Source organism: Diceros bicornis, chromosome 33, assembly GCF_020826845.1.
Source record: "Diceros bicornis minor isolate mBicDic1 chromosome 33, mDicBic1.mat.cur, whole genome shotgun sequence".
Lineage (NCBI taxonomy): Eukaryota > Metazoa > Chordata > Mammalia > Perissodactyla > Rhinocerotidae > Diceros > Diceros bicornis.
The window spans coordinates 10,741,891-10,758,196 of NC_080772.1; the positions used below are offsets into that span (position 1 = coordinate 10,741,891).

Consider the following 16,306-nt stretch of genomic DNA (forward strand, 5'->3'; position numbering starts at 1 on the left):
ATAAAGTTTCTAGATATCACATTGAGAGAAATCAGATATCCCAATGAAAGTTCACAAAGGTTCTAATTACAGTGACACAGTGACTATGCCACGACCTTTCTTCCAACCAGATTCTACATTTTGAATAGAGAAAAAACTCATCAGAAAGTAACTTTAACCTTCATTATTTCAATCTGAGAGGAAACTATAAAGTATCTCAAGAGTTACTACTTTGAGAGTCTGGTTAGGTTAGATCCATTTACTAATGGTAAAAGCAACCGTGGCAAAAGCAGCCATAACTCATTCTTTTTTTTTTTTTTTAATAATTTTATTTATTTATTTTCCCCCAAAGCCCCAGTAGACAGTTGTATGTCATAGCTGCACATCCTTCTAGTTGCTGTATGTGGGACACGGCCTCAGCATGGCCAGAGAAGCGGTGCGTCGGTGCGCGCCCGAGATCCGAACCCGGGCCGCCAGCAGCGGTGCGCACGCACTTAACCGCTAAGCCAGGGGCCCGGCCCCATAACTCATTCTTGATACTGAGAGAATCTCTGTATACAAACCTGGCAAATTTTTTAAAAACTACTAAAACAAAGCTTTTGAAAATAAAGAAAGCTAGCTCAATTCATGTAATGTCAAATAACTTTCAATTAATAATAGCATCAATTATATTCTTATAATGCTTTATAGCATATTTTAACCCTAATGAGAAAATGCACCAAAATCCTAGTGCTAACCCTGAAACCTTAATCCAAACCGTACGAGTTAAAGACTAATCGTTGGTCAAGAGGGAAAGGATGGAACCATGCACTGTCTAAAGGGCAAAGGAAAATCGACAGCAAGATGGCAGAAATGTTGAACCCATGGGTACAAACAAACTTTTCTTTATAAGCAAACAAAACACACACAGAAATTACAATTACAACACAACCATCTACATTCTCTACTAGCTGGTGAATCTGTTATTAAAATTTGAAAGAAAAAAACAATTTAAGTTTTTTCTATTTTAATCTATAAGAAATAATCAGTAACAGATAAATAGAGCATTTGTTGCATATTAATGAATGTGTGGTTTCTTGTGCTTTCCATCTGAATTAGGAGTAAAAACCCCCAATTACTTTATTTTCAATGAGATATAATTGTAAAGTAATACTAAACATCTACACAAAATCAATCCTTTCTTCAGCCCAATTCTATACGAAAAGTAGTAACAAATAGTGAAGATTCATGATATTGTGTCAAAATGCTGACTCATAACAATGTAGACTTAGCTATAGATTTTTAATTCACAAATATATATATATATATATATATATACGCGCCTTGTGTATGACAACTGTACGAAAATAGTCTCAAAAATAAAGACAATACTTGAGACACGAAGCAACCCATTTTCCCTGATCTTGCATCCTATCACAGGGAAAATAAATCTCTGATGCTTCATAAATACTTTAAAAAGTTCGGGATCGCCTTCATCATGCATAGTCTTCACTGATGCTCTGAAGCCTCCAACGTTTCAGGCTGACTGTTCAACTCTGGAAGAGCTGTGACCTGTAATTAGCCTTGCTTATTTATGCCCAGTCTTCTCTAGATCTGGCAGTTTTCTGACCAGAGCCTGGTGGTTCATTCTGATGCTCGCAAGGAGCCCTCCTTCAATGCCGTCGGAACCAGTGTAACTGATTTCTTCACCACTCAGGGTGGTCATATGCCCCCCAAGGGCTTTTAAGATGGCATTGCCAGCACATATATCCCACTTTTTGATGTATGTCACATGGATATATAGATCAGCTTTTTCTTGACTCTTATCAGGCACATCCAAGAGGGCTAAAACTTTATAACCTAAAAGATAAACACAGAACGTAAGTCACTAATGGAAAGATTTAAAGACAGCAGCTTTCTTGAGTACATTGTTAAAAATAACAGCACAGAGTGTGCAGGAGCTTTCGTACTATCTTTGCAACTGCTAAGTCTAAAATTATTTTAAAATAGCTTTTTTTAAAGTAATAGCACGGACATTAAACCCAAATGAGCAAAAAATATACTGCAAAGTAACTTATTAAGCTATTCTCAAGCATAACCAAATATATGTCTATAATTTTTTAAATTTAAATCTACTTTGTGGCTGTTTTCTATGGAATGACGCATTCAGTATGCATCATTTCCTATGGAATATTATACTGAAGCTAAACACCCACAGGTTTGACTTGAGGATCTAGGAAGGCTGGATCTGAAAGATGAGACACAAAATAACACTACTATCTTAAGTCGTTTTTTAAATGAGGCATAATTTAAAAAACCATTAAATAAATACAGAAGAAACTAAGTCTAGACCTCTGGTTTATCACCTCCTACTGGGTATTTTGCACATTACCTTTCCTAATCAACTTAACAGAGAGCCTGTAAGAAAATAATAAAGCCATATTAAGGAAGGCAAATATACGTAATCAGTAAATTAAAACTATTAGGCTTAAAAGTTAATAAGTATCGGGGCCGCCCAGTGGCACAAGCGGTTGGGTGCGTGCACTTCACTTCGGTGGCCCAGGGCTCTCGGGTTCGGATCCCAGGCGCGCACCAATGCACCGCTTGCCAGGCCATGCTGTGGCGGCATCCCATATAAAGTGGAGGAAGATGGGCACAGATGTTAGGTCTGGGCCAATCTTCCTCAGCAAAAAAAAAAAAAAAAAAAAAGAGGAGGATTGACATCAGATGTTAGCTCAGGGCTGATATTCCTCACACACACAAAAACAATTAATAAGTATTACTTTTCCCTTTATTACTGTGCTGAAAGGGTTTTTCAAGCACAAATGTTTCTGACCATAATCTGCTATTTATTTGAATTAAAACACTTGTGTCATATTAAACAGCACTCAAAACAAAGGTGGGCAAATGGCCCACGAGCCAAATCCAGGACACAGCCTGTTTTTGTACAGCCTTCAAGCTATGAATGGTTTTTAAACTTTTAAAGGGTGGTTAAACAAAAAAAATCAAAGAATAGTATGTAACAGAAACCATATGTGGCTCACAAAGCCTAAAATATTTACTATCTGACCTTTCAGAAAAAGTCAGCTGACCCTCGATCTATAACAGAGGTAACACCATAGTACAGAATATACATTAAGCTGAATGGGCACAGACTCTTGGGCTCATCCCAGACAGGCAAGCTGAGGAGTCTAGGTGTGTTACACATGACTCAGGGATTAGCCATTCTAATAACACCTACGATGACTCCCAGCATCCTTCTGCCATACAAGGCATCGTAATGTGCTTGATCTTTTCTTCCTTCCTTGATGTGCCCACAGTTAAACTAATAGGACAATTATTTTAAAATCAGATCACATATAAAACAACCATTGATAACATCACTGACAGGAAGATGCTTTTGTAGTATTCGAGGAACAGAAATCACTGTTGTGAGATTGTTTCTAACAAGAAGGCACGTGCGACTCAAATCCCACCCTGGAGATAACCGAGGAGGAGACATGCCTGTCTCAAAAGTACACCGTCTGTTCTCACTTTCTTCTCGAGCATGGGACAACCAAATCTGTCTCTTGACCCAGCCCTGACTATGCTGGGAACACTTGATAGGCACCACAGGGGAGTAGAAACATACCAGCACCACCAGCAGGGATAATTGTTGTCTGGTTTCCAAACGTCTGAAGAGCAACCTGTTTGACCATTCCTGAATGGGAGCGGGACACAACAATCCTTGGGGTCTTCTCATTGTAGGAAGTGCGGGCTTTCACATTTGACCCACCATCTACCATTGCCCAAGCTGAAAAGCAAATATAATATCCATTAATAGCACTTTTTTTTTTTTAATAATTTTATTTATTATTTTTCCCCCAAAGCCCCAGTAGATAGTTGTACGTCATAGCCGCACATCCTTCTAGTTGTTGTATGTGGGACGCGGCCTCAGCATAGCCAGAGAAGCGGTGCGTCGGTGTGCACCCGGGATCCGAACCCGGGCCACCAGCAACGGAGCGCACACACTTAACCGTTAAGCCACGGGGCCAGCCCCATTAATAGCACTTTTAAAAGTAGAACCGGAAGTACCAAGAGTAACTGAAAAAATACCTTCTTCCACAGAACTACTTGCATTTTTTTCCAAAACAAAGAGCTTTATTTTTTTCCTGAATACAGGAGTAACATGTTTATTTCTTTTACACTAACATAGGCATATATTAAGACAAAGCTAAAAAAAGGCCATTTACTCCTGACCAGCCAGAGATAATGACTATTAACTACTTGGCTTAAGATCTCCCAGGCTCCAGGGCTCCCTGTTGGGTGGTGGCTGAGTCTTCACTGGAATCCAATTGCAACTAAACTTCTCCTTGGACCTAATATCACTTCCCTCCTCCGTTCCACAGATTTGATCCCAAGAGTATACTCCCTAATAAACATTCTGCACGCTAATCTCCATCTTGAAGTCTGATTCCCGGGGAACCCAATCTGTGACAACCTATGACATAAACACAACTAATTACCCTGGATAACTCAAATTTTAAATTTTATTTTTCTCCTATACTACCTCTACTTCTGATAGAGGTTTCAATTATTTGCATATTGGCTCAATCTCCTAAGGAGTTTTACAAACATGAAACAAAGAGGTGAGTGAGTTAGGTTACATATCTGCTTTATCACAGAGTATAAAAAGAAAAAGCTCTAGATTTTAAAATAAACAGAATTTTTTCTTTTTGGTAAGGAAGATTGGCCCTGAGCTAACATCTGTTGCCAATGCTCCTCTTTTTGCGTGAGGAAGATGGTCCCTGAGCTAACATTTGTGCCCAACTTCCTCTATTTTGTATATGGGACGCTGCCACAGCATAGCTTGATGAGCAGTGTGTAGGTCCACACCTGGGATCTGAACCTGCGAATCCCAGGCCACAAAGCAGAGCTCGCAAACATAACCTCTACGCCACCAGGCCGGCCCCAGAACAGAAATTTTTAAGTGGGTGAGAAGACCCCAAAGATAGCTTGAAATGTTTTTCCTGGTTCGGAAGTTTTCTTCACTGACTACTAAACTTTATAAGAAAACAAACTTACAGAATTATCCCAATTAGATAGTTGTTCTGGCAATCACTCACTATGGGGTAAAATGCAGTCCACCATGGCTAGCAACGAAAGCAGCTGCATTACTACTTAGTCCTGGCTGCAGAAAAACACCAACAGAATCTGGGTTTCTGAGTTCAAGGATGATGGTGGAAGTCTCTTGGACTCTTCTCACACTTCTTTCTAAAAACCACACATAGCAACAAGGAGAACAAATACAAACACGCTTAATCAATACCTAAAGAATAAGTAGGAGACACAGGATAGCCATAAACACAAACTTATGAGCAAGAAAGGGAGTAAATACGGAAGATCATTAGAATAAGTGCTGCAGCCAACCTGAGTGTGGGGAATACGGCAGGAGCTTCACAGAAGTGCCAAGAGGTCAGAGGATGCTCAGTGGTGGCAGAACTCAGAAAACATCAGCCAGGATTTCCTACCAGAAGGAAAAGATCCCATCTACAACAAGAACTACTGAAAGTAGGCCTGAAACTGGGCAGCAGAGCACAGAGGAGAGGAGGCTCGGAGAACACATGGAATCAAAAGTGCAGTCTTGAGAACATACTGGACGACATACTACATCTTTTAGGACGTCTCTCCAAAAGAGAAACAATTTGGAAGACAGCAAATAGAACTAAAGAGAAGGAAGGGGTTTGAAGATAAGGGCCCTACTGAAACAACACAGGATCAAACAAGAAAGAAGAAATGTGAAAACAAAAAAAGATGCCTGATAATAAAGATAATGCCTTCCTCACGCTAACAGAAAAGAAAGCTCCTGAACTGAGACTCATCCAAACTCGTTTTCTGCCACCACCCTCCCACCGATGCCACAGTAGCCAACCCAAATATGAATAAGAAATATAAAACTGCAATGTCCATTGAAACATATAGGAAGAAAACACAGAGAATGAAGATTAACACATTTCAGGTACTTGAAAATTTCTACAAAGCAGAGGAAAACTATAATGCAACATTCCAACATGATTAAAAACAAATCAGCAACAAAAAAATGAAAAAGAACGCTATGAAAAAAAACCCCAACAACTCAGAAAAGATGGAATAGGAAGATATAAAATGGGAACTCATATAACACAGGAAAGAAACTGGAAAAAAAAAGGACAAAATCACTGAAGACTTAGCACTAAACCACAGGATGTCCGAAGGACAACAGGTATGTACAAAAACACAGCAAGCGATGAGAAAAGCAGAAAATAAGTGAAGTAAGTAAACAGGTAAAAGGGACCAGAGAGCAAGAGGCACAGAAGCCAGTGAAAGCAGAGTCGACATACATATATTCTCAGGAGTCTCCGAAAAAGAAAAGCAAGCCAATGAAATAGAACTCATCTTTAAAATTATGACTCAAGAAAATGTCCCTGAAATAAAAGAAGACCCAAATGTCCACACTGAGAGACATATTATGTAGATATCTGCCCAGATGCCAACTCTGAATCTGAGGTATAGTTCTATTATTAGACTTTAAATATAAAGTTCTTTGGCACTCTAGGCAAAAAGACCAAGCCACTTACAAAGGAAAGAAAAACTGGTTATCAGTCTTATTACTATTGCCAACAAGATTCAACACATGCCTACAAACGTATTGCACCAGTTCAACAGTTTCTACCAGTTAACTAAGAAAAAAAGGGGTACAGTGGGTTGAATAGCGCCTTACCAAAATTCATGTCTACCCAGAACCTTCAGAATGTGACCCTATTTGGAAACAGGGTCTTTGCAGATGTAATTAAAGTTGAGGTCATTCTGGATTAGAGTGGGCCCTAAATTCAATGACTGGTGTCCCTATAAGAAGAGGAGACACAGAAATACATAGACAAAGGGATGTGAAGACAGAGGCATGGATTGGAGTGATGTGTCTACAAACCAAGGAGCAGAAAGGAAAGAACGCCTGGAGACACCAGAAGCTGGAAGAGGCAAGGAGGGATTCTTCCCTTGAGCCTTCAGAGGAAGCATGACACTGCTGACACCTTGATATCAGACTTCTGGCCTCCAGAACTACAAGAAAATAAGCTGCCCCGTCTGTGGTCATTTGTTATAGCAGCCCTAGGAAATGAATATAGGAAATGAACATAAAACCGAAGATTTTATAACTAGCCAAGAGGTCTTTCATGTATCAAGGTTACAGAAAAAGCTTTTAACATGTAAGGACTCAGGTAATACCACATCCATGAGCAAGCTTTTCTGAAGTAATCTATTAGAGGACAAGCTTTATCCAACCAAGGGATGACTGAAGAAATCTCAGCAAAAGCACTGTTGGTTAGCACTGGATAAATTTAACTGTGGATTCAAGAGGAAATCAAAAACAGGAATAAAGGTGGAAGAAGAAAGCTATGTAAATGTTATCTCATAGGCGACTGATGACAGTCAAAGGATTCCACCTAAATCTGAAGAGCTGAATAGCAGAGTAGAAAGACGAACATCAAAAAAGATATGATTGACTAAAACGGGACAAGTAGTCAAGAAGAAGGCTAAAATAAGCTCATTTAATTGTTGCTCATAGGAGAGAACCAACAGACAATACCTAAGGAAAAGGACCACATAACGATACCTAAAGAAAACACTATACATTAAGGTGTGGGTAAAAGTGAGCAACAAAAAGAACAAATTTAACTTAAAAATAATAACTGCAGTTTCAATCACACTGAATATACAAAAATCCATGACATCGTAAGGCTATTAAAAGGTTAATATTACCCCTGAAAAAATAACAGCTGTTCCCACTGGAGGGAGTTTTTACCCTAATTCCTTACTTGAAAATTGGTAAAGGAAGAGTTAAACATTTATCCTGTCTTTCTAGTAGGAACTACATTTTAGGATAAGTAACTCCAGCTGATGGAGAAATTTCTCTATAGAAGAATTCCAACTAACATACATAGAAAAAAACAACAGAATTAGAAAATCCCATTTTACATCTTTAATAGATCTTAAAACTATTATGTAAAAGGTTTAATAGAATCTCGATCTCAAATGGTGCCACAATCTCTCTCCAGATTACCTGCTGGTAACAAGAGAATCAAAATAATTTCGTAACTGAGAGATCTGGTCATGACCATCTTAAGCATCATTAATAATGAGATGAGATATTATATGTCATGTATATGATGCAATAGGAAGTACATGAAGACTATCTACAATGGACTCTTGACAAAAATGCTTAACCTTAATCCAGTCAAGGCTTCAGATCTAATTTGCACTTTATAAGAAAAAGAAGATGTAAAAATATACAAGTCAAATGATACCCTGAGGAAATATCAGAAGAATCCAAAAGGCAGGACATTCTATGACAACTGACCTGGTCTCCTCAACAAGTCAATGTCATGGGGAAAAAGGGGGCTGGAGGTTGTTCTAGATTAAGAGAATTTAACATAGCAACCCAACAACCAAAAGAAATGCTTGTCACTTGACTGGATCTTGGTTTGAAGTAACTAGTTGTAAAATTCACTTTAGGAACAATTGGGGGAAATATATTTACATTCACATTGGATCAATTAGGGAATAACTGTTAATTTTATTATATCAATAGTATGGTTCTTGTGTAGAAACACATTCTTTTAAGAGATGCATACTGAAGTATATAGGGGTAAAATGTAATGATCTTTATAATTTTCTTTAAAGTATATAAGCAAAAAAAAAGCAAATATATAAAAATGTTATCAACTGTTAAACTGTTAAATCTAGATGAAGGAATATATATTCATTATAATTTTATGTTTGATATTATTCATAATAAAAGTAAAACAAAAGTAATGAGAGGAAAAAACACAAAAAACCTCTAAATTCTTTTTAGAAATGATCAAAAAACATCGTTTTACTAAGAAGTAAATTTACGATGCTGTATCTCTAGAGGTCAGTATTGAGTAAGAGAATAAAGACAGCACATCTCAGTAGATAGTACCAGAATACTTTTAGATAATTACTAATTCAATATTTTTAAAAAATATATTTTATGTTACATAAACTCAATACATTCAGCCATAACGCTTATATGGACAAAATTACTTCAACCACCTTAAAAAATACAGTAGGTGCGGGCCGGCCCCGTGGCTTGGCGGTTAAGTGCGTGTGCTCCGATGCTGGCGGCCCGGGTTCGGATCCCGGGCGCGCACCGATGCACTGCTTCTCTGGCCATGCTGGGGCCGCGTCCCACATGCAGCGGCTGGAAGAATGTGCAACTATGACATGCAACTATCTATTGGGGCTATGGGGGAAAAAAATAAAAAAATAAAATAAAAAATAAAAAAAAATACAGTAGGTGCTTAAATAAATGTAAATGATTGATAATGATAATGAGGTTAACAGTGATAAGGTAAAATAGCAGTTAACAGAATGTGTTTATTGTGTCTGCAAGATATGCTAAAAAAAAGTCCAGTAGGAAATAAGTAGCTGGTACTTTGCTACACAGACTTCAAACATTATAACTTATTTTTAATAGCTACAAATGTCCAATGAGTGGATATACTACACTTACACATTTATACATAACTTCATTAAAATACTATTCAAGTATCTCTTGCCTCTTAGAATTTCAAACTCAATGAATTAAGTCTGATAAGAATTTTGATGAGCTTTGCTCTAACTGCTGTCAACAACAATATGTAGCTCCCATGATAGTCAAGTATAGCTAAATTCTGGTGAACATACAATACTTGACAGTTGGTACTCTGCCAACAGCAATATACAGTCTGGATCTGAAAATAACAGTCTAAAAAGAGGGTACAAGCCAAACAAACCTTTGATCCAGGAATGGAAGGTCAAACCACCCCTAATTAAGGACTCACTGATTCTTTTCGAATGTTTGCCAACTAGCAAGTACCTTATGTTCCAGCAGACTGGGCAGTCAGCTCCATCACAGAATAGGGCATTTTATTACTAACTTAAAAAGACATCTGTGGAACATAACTTGTTCCTAAGTTAGAGACTTTTGGCTTTTTTATTTTATGGGAGGTAAGCCTATGGGGGAAATAATTCTTATGGAATAAAGATTTTTTTAAATGGGCATTTTATTATCTCTATTCTCCCCTCCAAAATGAACAGAACTGGAAACAGGGCCCAAAGAATGTGAATCTATTTACCTATCCAATATCAATTTACTCTGCATTTTCTTTATTATGGTTCTAACTTTCTTTGGAGTTGCAGGCTCTGTTGGCAGCTAAGGGTGCCACGTGACATTTGGCCAATGAGATGAAGCAGAGGGCTTCAAGTTATTCTTTCCTGATACAAAGAATATCTGCGATGGATCTTTTGTCCCTCTTCTTTCCCCTTTCTTCCTGTCTAGAATAGAGCCACGGTAACTGGAAACACCCACTTTCTAAGCATGCAAACAAAGTCACCTTCTAAGAAAAAAGGCAAAAAGAGAGGAGTCAGGTCCTTCACAGTATCATAAAGCCACTGAACCACAACTACTCTTTGGCAGTCCTATTAGCTGAGAAAAATAAAGCCCTTACTTGTTTAACCACTGTAATCAGATTTACTTAATATACAGCGAAACGCAATCCTAACTGATATAGAAGAGGCAATAAGGGACATTGTCAAAAGAATAAGAATGGGCCTCAAAGACTTAAACTCCGTACTTTTATGTGCCTTTTTTTTAATTAAAAAAAAGTCATTATAATTACTGTTTTATATTCTTTCCTGAGTTATTCTGAGGCTGAGTCAACTTATGTCAATACACTTCATAAACTGTGAAAATACTCAACAAATGTGAGGTATTAGTAGGGAATGATTAGCTCTTGCAGTAACATTTTGAACTATATGGTTTTCATGATAAGAGCTGCTAAGCCCCTTTTCTCCTCTATAAAAAGACAATGTTTTCCTTTGTCACACAGAGTTATCTATTGAAAGACTCAATGAGATAACATTAAATTAAATATTAAGTATTATTACAAAAGTGGTGTGATATACTGATTTGCATAAAATTCCTGGGGTTGATTCCTTCTCTAACTTAGCTAGATGACCTTGAGGAATGTATCAAATTTCTGAGTCTCATTTCCTCACCTGTAAGAGGGAGCACTAACAGTAATTGTGTCCCTCTCTCATGAGCTATACTAGGTGAAGCAGTACTGCTAGAGGAGACTCCAATATACACTTTCCCTATTTTCCCTGAGTGACAGAATTCCTGAATTTTACCTTAGATGGTCACCGTCACTGAAATAAAGACTACATTTCTAGCCTCCCTTATGGCTGAGTTCTAGCTATGTTTTGATCAGTGGATGTGAGCTGAAGTGATGGATGCAACTTATGGGTCAAACCCGTAGTGGGAAATGTCCTCCATGTCTCCCTTTTTACCCTCTCCACTGGTGGAATGCGGCTAAAGCAGTGAGCCATCCTCAGTCACGCAGAGGAGGGCAACAAATTTTAGCACAGCAAAGCAGCAGGAGGGAACGGACTCCACACCTGGTACCAGGGAGCTGCCATGGTAGCGCTGGTCTGCTTACATACAGGCTGTTAGAGAAGGGCGAGAAATAAACTATTTTGTTCAATCTCCCATGTTTTGATGCATATTATTACAGCAGCCTAACCTGTATCCTAACTAATTCAGTAAGAACTCAAAGAAATATGTGAAAGCAATCCATAAACCATAAAGCAATTATATAATTAATATTAAGGCACATTATCACAGTAATGGCATAAACCTTTTGTAGCTCATCAAATTGTCGACTTTAAAAACTATCTGAATTATGAAATGAGATTAAAGGTCAGATAGTACAAAGCAGATTTCGTTTTGAAATGTAGAACCAACACTCATAGAAATATATGTTTAGCCTATCTCAGAGCAGCCAGAATTTGGAATACAAGGTTATTGTCAAAGGAAATAATTTTAGAGTAATCAAAAATTAACCTTGTCTCTCTTTCTCTCCACTTGACAGAGAGCCTTCTAATGCACTGTCAACCACATCACTGAGACACAATGGAGAAGGCTGGAGTAAACGATAGAACTGTATGGATGCCTGGCGTATTAGCTTCCCAGGGCTGCCGTAACAAATTACCACAAACTCAAGGGCTTATGGTAAGCAAAATTTATCTTCTCACAGCCTGCAGGCCAGAGGTCCAAAATCAAGAAATTGGCAGGATTGTGCCTTCTGGAAGCTCTAAGGGAGAATCTGCTCCATGTTTCTCTCCTAGCCTCTGTGGCTACTGGCAATCTTTGGTATTCCTTGCCTTATACTGTATCACTCCAATCTCTGCCTCCACCTTCACATCGTCTTATCCCCTGAGTGTCTGCATACTCTCTGTTTCTTCTAAGGAGACTCTCATTGGTTTAAGGGCCCACCCTACTCCAGGATGACGTAATCTTGACACTTACCTTAATTACATCTGCAAAGACCTTATTTCCACATAAGGTCACATTCTCAAGTCCCAGGTTGTTATGGGTTGAACTGTGTTCCCTCAAAAGGTATGTTGAAGTGCTAACCCCCAGTACCTCAGATCTGACCTTATTTGGAAATAGGGTCATTGCAGATGTAACTAGTTAAAATGAGGTCATGCTGGAGTAGGCTGGGCTCTTAATCCAATATGACTGTTGTCTTTACAAGAAGAGAAGAGACACAGACCCAGAGACATAGGGAGAATGCCACAAGATGATGGAGGCAGAGATTGGAGTGATATGTTTACAAGTCAAGGAACACCATGGATTGCTGCCAAACTATCAAAGGAAAGAGAAAAACAAGGAAGGATTCTCCCCTACAGGTTTCAGAGAGAGTATGGCACTACCAACACCTTGATTTTGGACTTCTAGCTTCCACAACTGTGAAAAACTACATTTCTATTGTTAAAGACACATAGTTTGTGAGTTCTTTTTTATGGCAGAACTAGGAAACTAATACAGGGGTGCACGTGACTTTGAGGGCGACATTAATCAACTCACTGTACCAGGTCATTAGGGCTGCTTTCAACAGTGGCAAAGTGGATACTGTCACCATCAAGAACCACACCATCTTAAGAGGATAGTGGAGCCAAAAAGGCCTTAATCCTTGCCCCGTGTTTTTGACGGGAGTTAGCACAAAGAATGACGATTCCCTTCAGACTGTCAGCAACATTGCTTACACCATTAATTGTTTCCCTCAACTTTTCCACCGTGACAGCTTATGGTGTCATTGTGGACTTGTGACACAGTCCACACCCATCACTGCTATCTGGAAGACCATGGCTAGCCTCTTTGGCAAACTGCAGCATAATGGCTGCAGTGATACCAAAATGTCACCCCAGTATCCATTAACACTGGCAAGGCTTTGGGTAAGGTCATTCCTGAGCTGAATGGGAAGCTCTTTGGCATGGTCTTCCATACTCTCACTCCCAACACGACCATCATACATCTGACCTGCCATGGGCAGGAAGCTAAGGAACATGTCTGCATTAAGAAGGTAGGGAAGCAAGGGTCCAAGGGAACTCTGAAGGGCATCCAGGGCTACAGAGGGATTAGCCTGATTATTGAGACTTTCACAGTGACACCATCCATTTTTGATGCTAAGGTTGGCATTGCCCTTAACCATCACAATATGCCCTTAACCACCACAATATTAAGCTCATTTCCTGATATGACAACAGATTTGGCTAATGCCACTTCATGGTGGACTTCAGAATCCACCCAGAATGTGTAAGAGCTCTAGACCTTTTCCCCAGCAACAGCATGAGTAAAACAGAGAGGACCTCAGCTGCCCGGGAGTCTGTGCCCAACTGTATTGCCCAACACACTAAGAATCTCTCCTCTTCATCCAACACAGCTTCTATCCTCTAAAGAAAGTTTAGAAAGCTCTGCTTTGTCATGTATTATCAGTACCAATGATAAAATCCTCACTGTATCCAGTGAAGGGGTGACGTAGGGTAGGGGATTGACTTATTTAATAACTACTGAGCTCAGCTGAGATTCTGACAGGATGGTAAGTACTACAGACGAAAGATTTAATAATATTAACTCTTGCTCTAGCATACTTCTTACCTGTATAGTCAGAAAATGGCTTATGTATTACTCCTAGCACAGGTTTACCATTTACAGCCACACACACCATAGTAGTGACATACTTTCGAAGATCCTCTATGAGAAAAAAAACCAAAAACACAATTGTCAAAGTAACAAATAAATTCAGGATACAATGTTACACTTTATTTCACTAAAAATTTATGCACATGAAATGTCTTTCTTCGTCAACAATCCCCTCAGACAGTCTAGCAATGAGAGCCAGTGTAAGGGAGTACTTGAGTTTTGGCTTCATACGCAGATTACCTGGGTTATTTTCCCAGCCTACCATTTTATTAGCTGCCTGTCTCTGTATGAATTACTTAAATTCAGTTTCCTCATCTGTAAAATACAAATACTAATTAAATACCCATTTTAGGTATAAATTAAATTTATTTTTAATTTTAGGATTAAATTTAAAAATCAAGTTAAGTACTTAAATAGTCCCTGCACAAGGGATGCACTCACTAAATATTATCACTACTATACAATCAAGCCAATCTCAGTTTAGAAAACTTTTTTAATTAAAAAACCCCTCAATATTCCATATTTCTATTATCCACTCCTGCAAAATACTGTTTTATAATTTCAGTTACTATTACATATACACACCTAGTGTCTTCTCCCTGTTCTCCAAATAGTTAACTATTGAGTGTCTATTATGGGTCAAGTTCAGTGCTTAAGCATTTGAATACAAAGGTAAGAAAGCAAAAGCTCCCACATTCAGAGAACTTACCATCTAGAAGGACAAATATATAAGCAACCAACTTTAACATATATACCAAGAGAACAGAGAAAAAGCAGGAATTAGGTCTCTCTGGGTAAGAAACAAAGCATGGGAGAGGATCCACAGAAATGAAATCTAAGCGAGAACTAGGTAAAAAGAATGAAAATGGGGGGCGGGGCGTAATTCTCTGATTTGCTACTTGCTTTCTGGGTGCCTAGGATTACTATTTTGAATTCCAAGGATAGATGTATATGCAACAAAACCCAAATTCCCAATATCACAGGTAAATATTGTATTCTAGCTATATAAAGAAAGACCTCAATAATACACACCTCAATATATAAACACCTCAATAAAAAGGCGTGCAGTAGGAACCATTTTGTTGTTGTGACTGCTAAAAACTTCCCTTCACTGAAGAATCAGTGACATACTGAGCCACTGTCACCAATAGGAATATGCCATAATACAGTAAGGGCGGGGGCAGGGGTTAACAGGAACTGATCCAGTCCAGATGTTTCATACCATACTGCATTAATGCAGCTCTCTGTCTTAAAATCTAATCATAAGAGCTGTCTTGGACTGGGAAAATATCTACCAACATGTACATACCACCTGCCCTAGTTCTGGTTCTCTAATAAATAACGGCAATCTAAAGTTTGAGATCAATTTTAATTTTAAAATTACCCGTATACTCCTGTGTAGCATCAAGTGGGTCGATCCAGACAGTAACACTTTCTGCTGGTACCTCTTTAGGGGTGGCTATTTCCTTCAGGATGTCCTCAGGAATCTTACGATCCCATAAGATAACCTCCTGATCAGCTGCATCCACATGTTCCTCAGTATTTATCTGCATCAAAAATAGTTGACAGTTAAAAAATTTAAAAACTAAGAAAAAAATCACTACCTGAGAAAACAGAAAAGAGAAACATTTCAGACAAAATCACATAAATTGAAAGTAGGTAAATCAGTATTTTTATTTCGAGGCATTTCATTACAAAATGAAAATATATTGTAAAAGAAATTCCAGGGACATCTTGTCTTCGAGTACTTTCCAATCTAATATTCAAGCTTAGCTTGTTGTCTAAGCAAGACACAGAAGCCAAATATAGAGAAACTAAGCATCAAAGAAACAGTTATTTAAAGCTTAATGATATTTACGAAAAATAACAGATCTAAAGTGTAAAAATAGACTGACAATATCCTGAAACACAAGCAACTGAACTGAACACAAGCAACTAGTAAGAGTTAGAAGGAGAAAAGTAATAATGGACTTAAAAAGTATTAAGCCTTAAAAACAGGGAATTTATGAATGCTAAGAGATGTAACATCCTAGAAAAGTAATCACCTAAAATATACCTGTGATCAGTAGGAAAAAGGAAACCTGGAAATGATGAAACAGATAATAAACTAGTATATTATAAAATATAAACAAAGCTGAAAAGAGTAATCAAAAGAGACAAAAAAAGATCAATCTTCTCTTCATTATACACCAAAGATGTGTCACAGGATAAGGAGGTAAAGTCAAATTTTTTATTTTTTATTTACTAGAAAACAAAATTAAAATATAAAATAAATCTCACTTACCA

At 38.1% G+C, this 16,306-nt stretch overlaps 1 protein-coding gene across 1 annotated transcript in view; it reads right to left on the minus strand.

The window, feature by feature from the left end:
• Nucleotides 1–968: 968 nt before the first annotated feature.
• Nucleotides 969–16,306, minus strand: part of BPNT2 (3'(2'), 5'-bisphosphate nucleotidase 2) — a 33,151-nt gene continuing 17,813 nt past the window's right edge. The window contains exons 2-5 of the mRNA XM_058528739.1: nucleotides 15,405–15,567; nucleotides 13,976–14,071; nucleotides 3,590–3,751; nucleotides 969–1,818 (exon numbers count right to left, since the gene is read on the minus strand). Of these exons, the coding sequence (XP_058384722.1) occupies nucleotides 1,547–1,818; nucleotides 3,590–3,751; nucleotides 13,976–14,071; nucleotides 15,405–15,567 (693 nt within the window). The 3' untranslated portion in view covers nucleotides 969–1,546. The remainder of the gene's footprint in view (nucleotides 1,819–3,589; nucleotides 3,752–13,975; nucleotides 14,072–15,404; nucleotides 15,568–16,306) is intronic.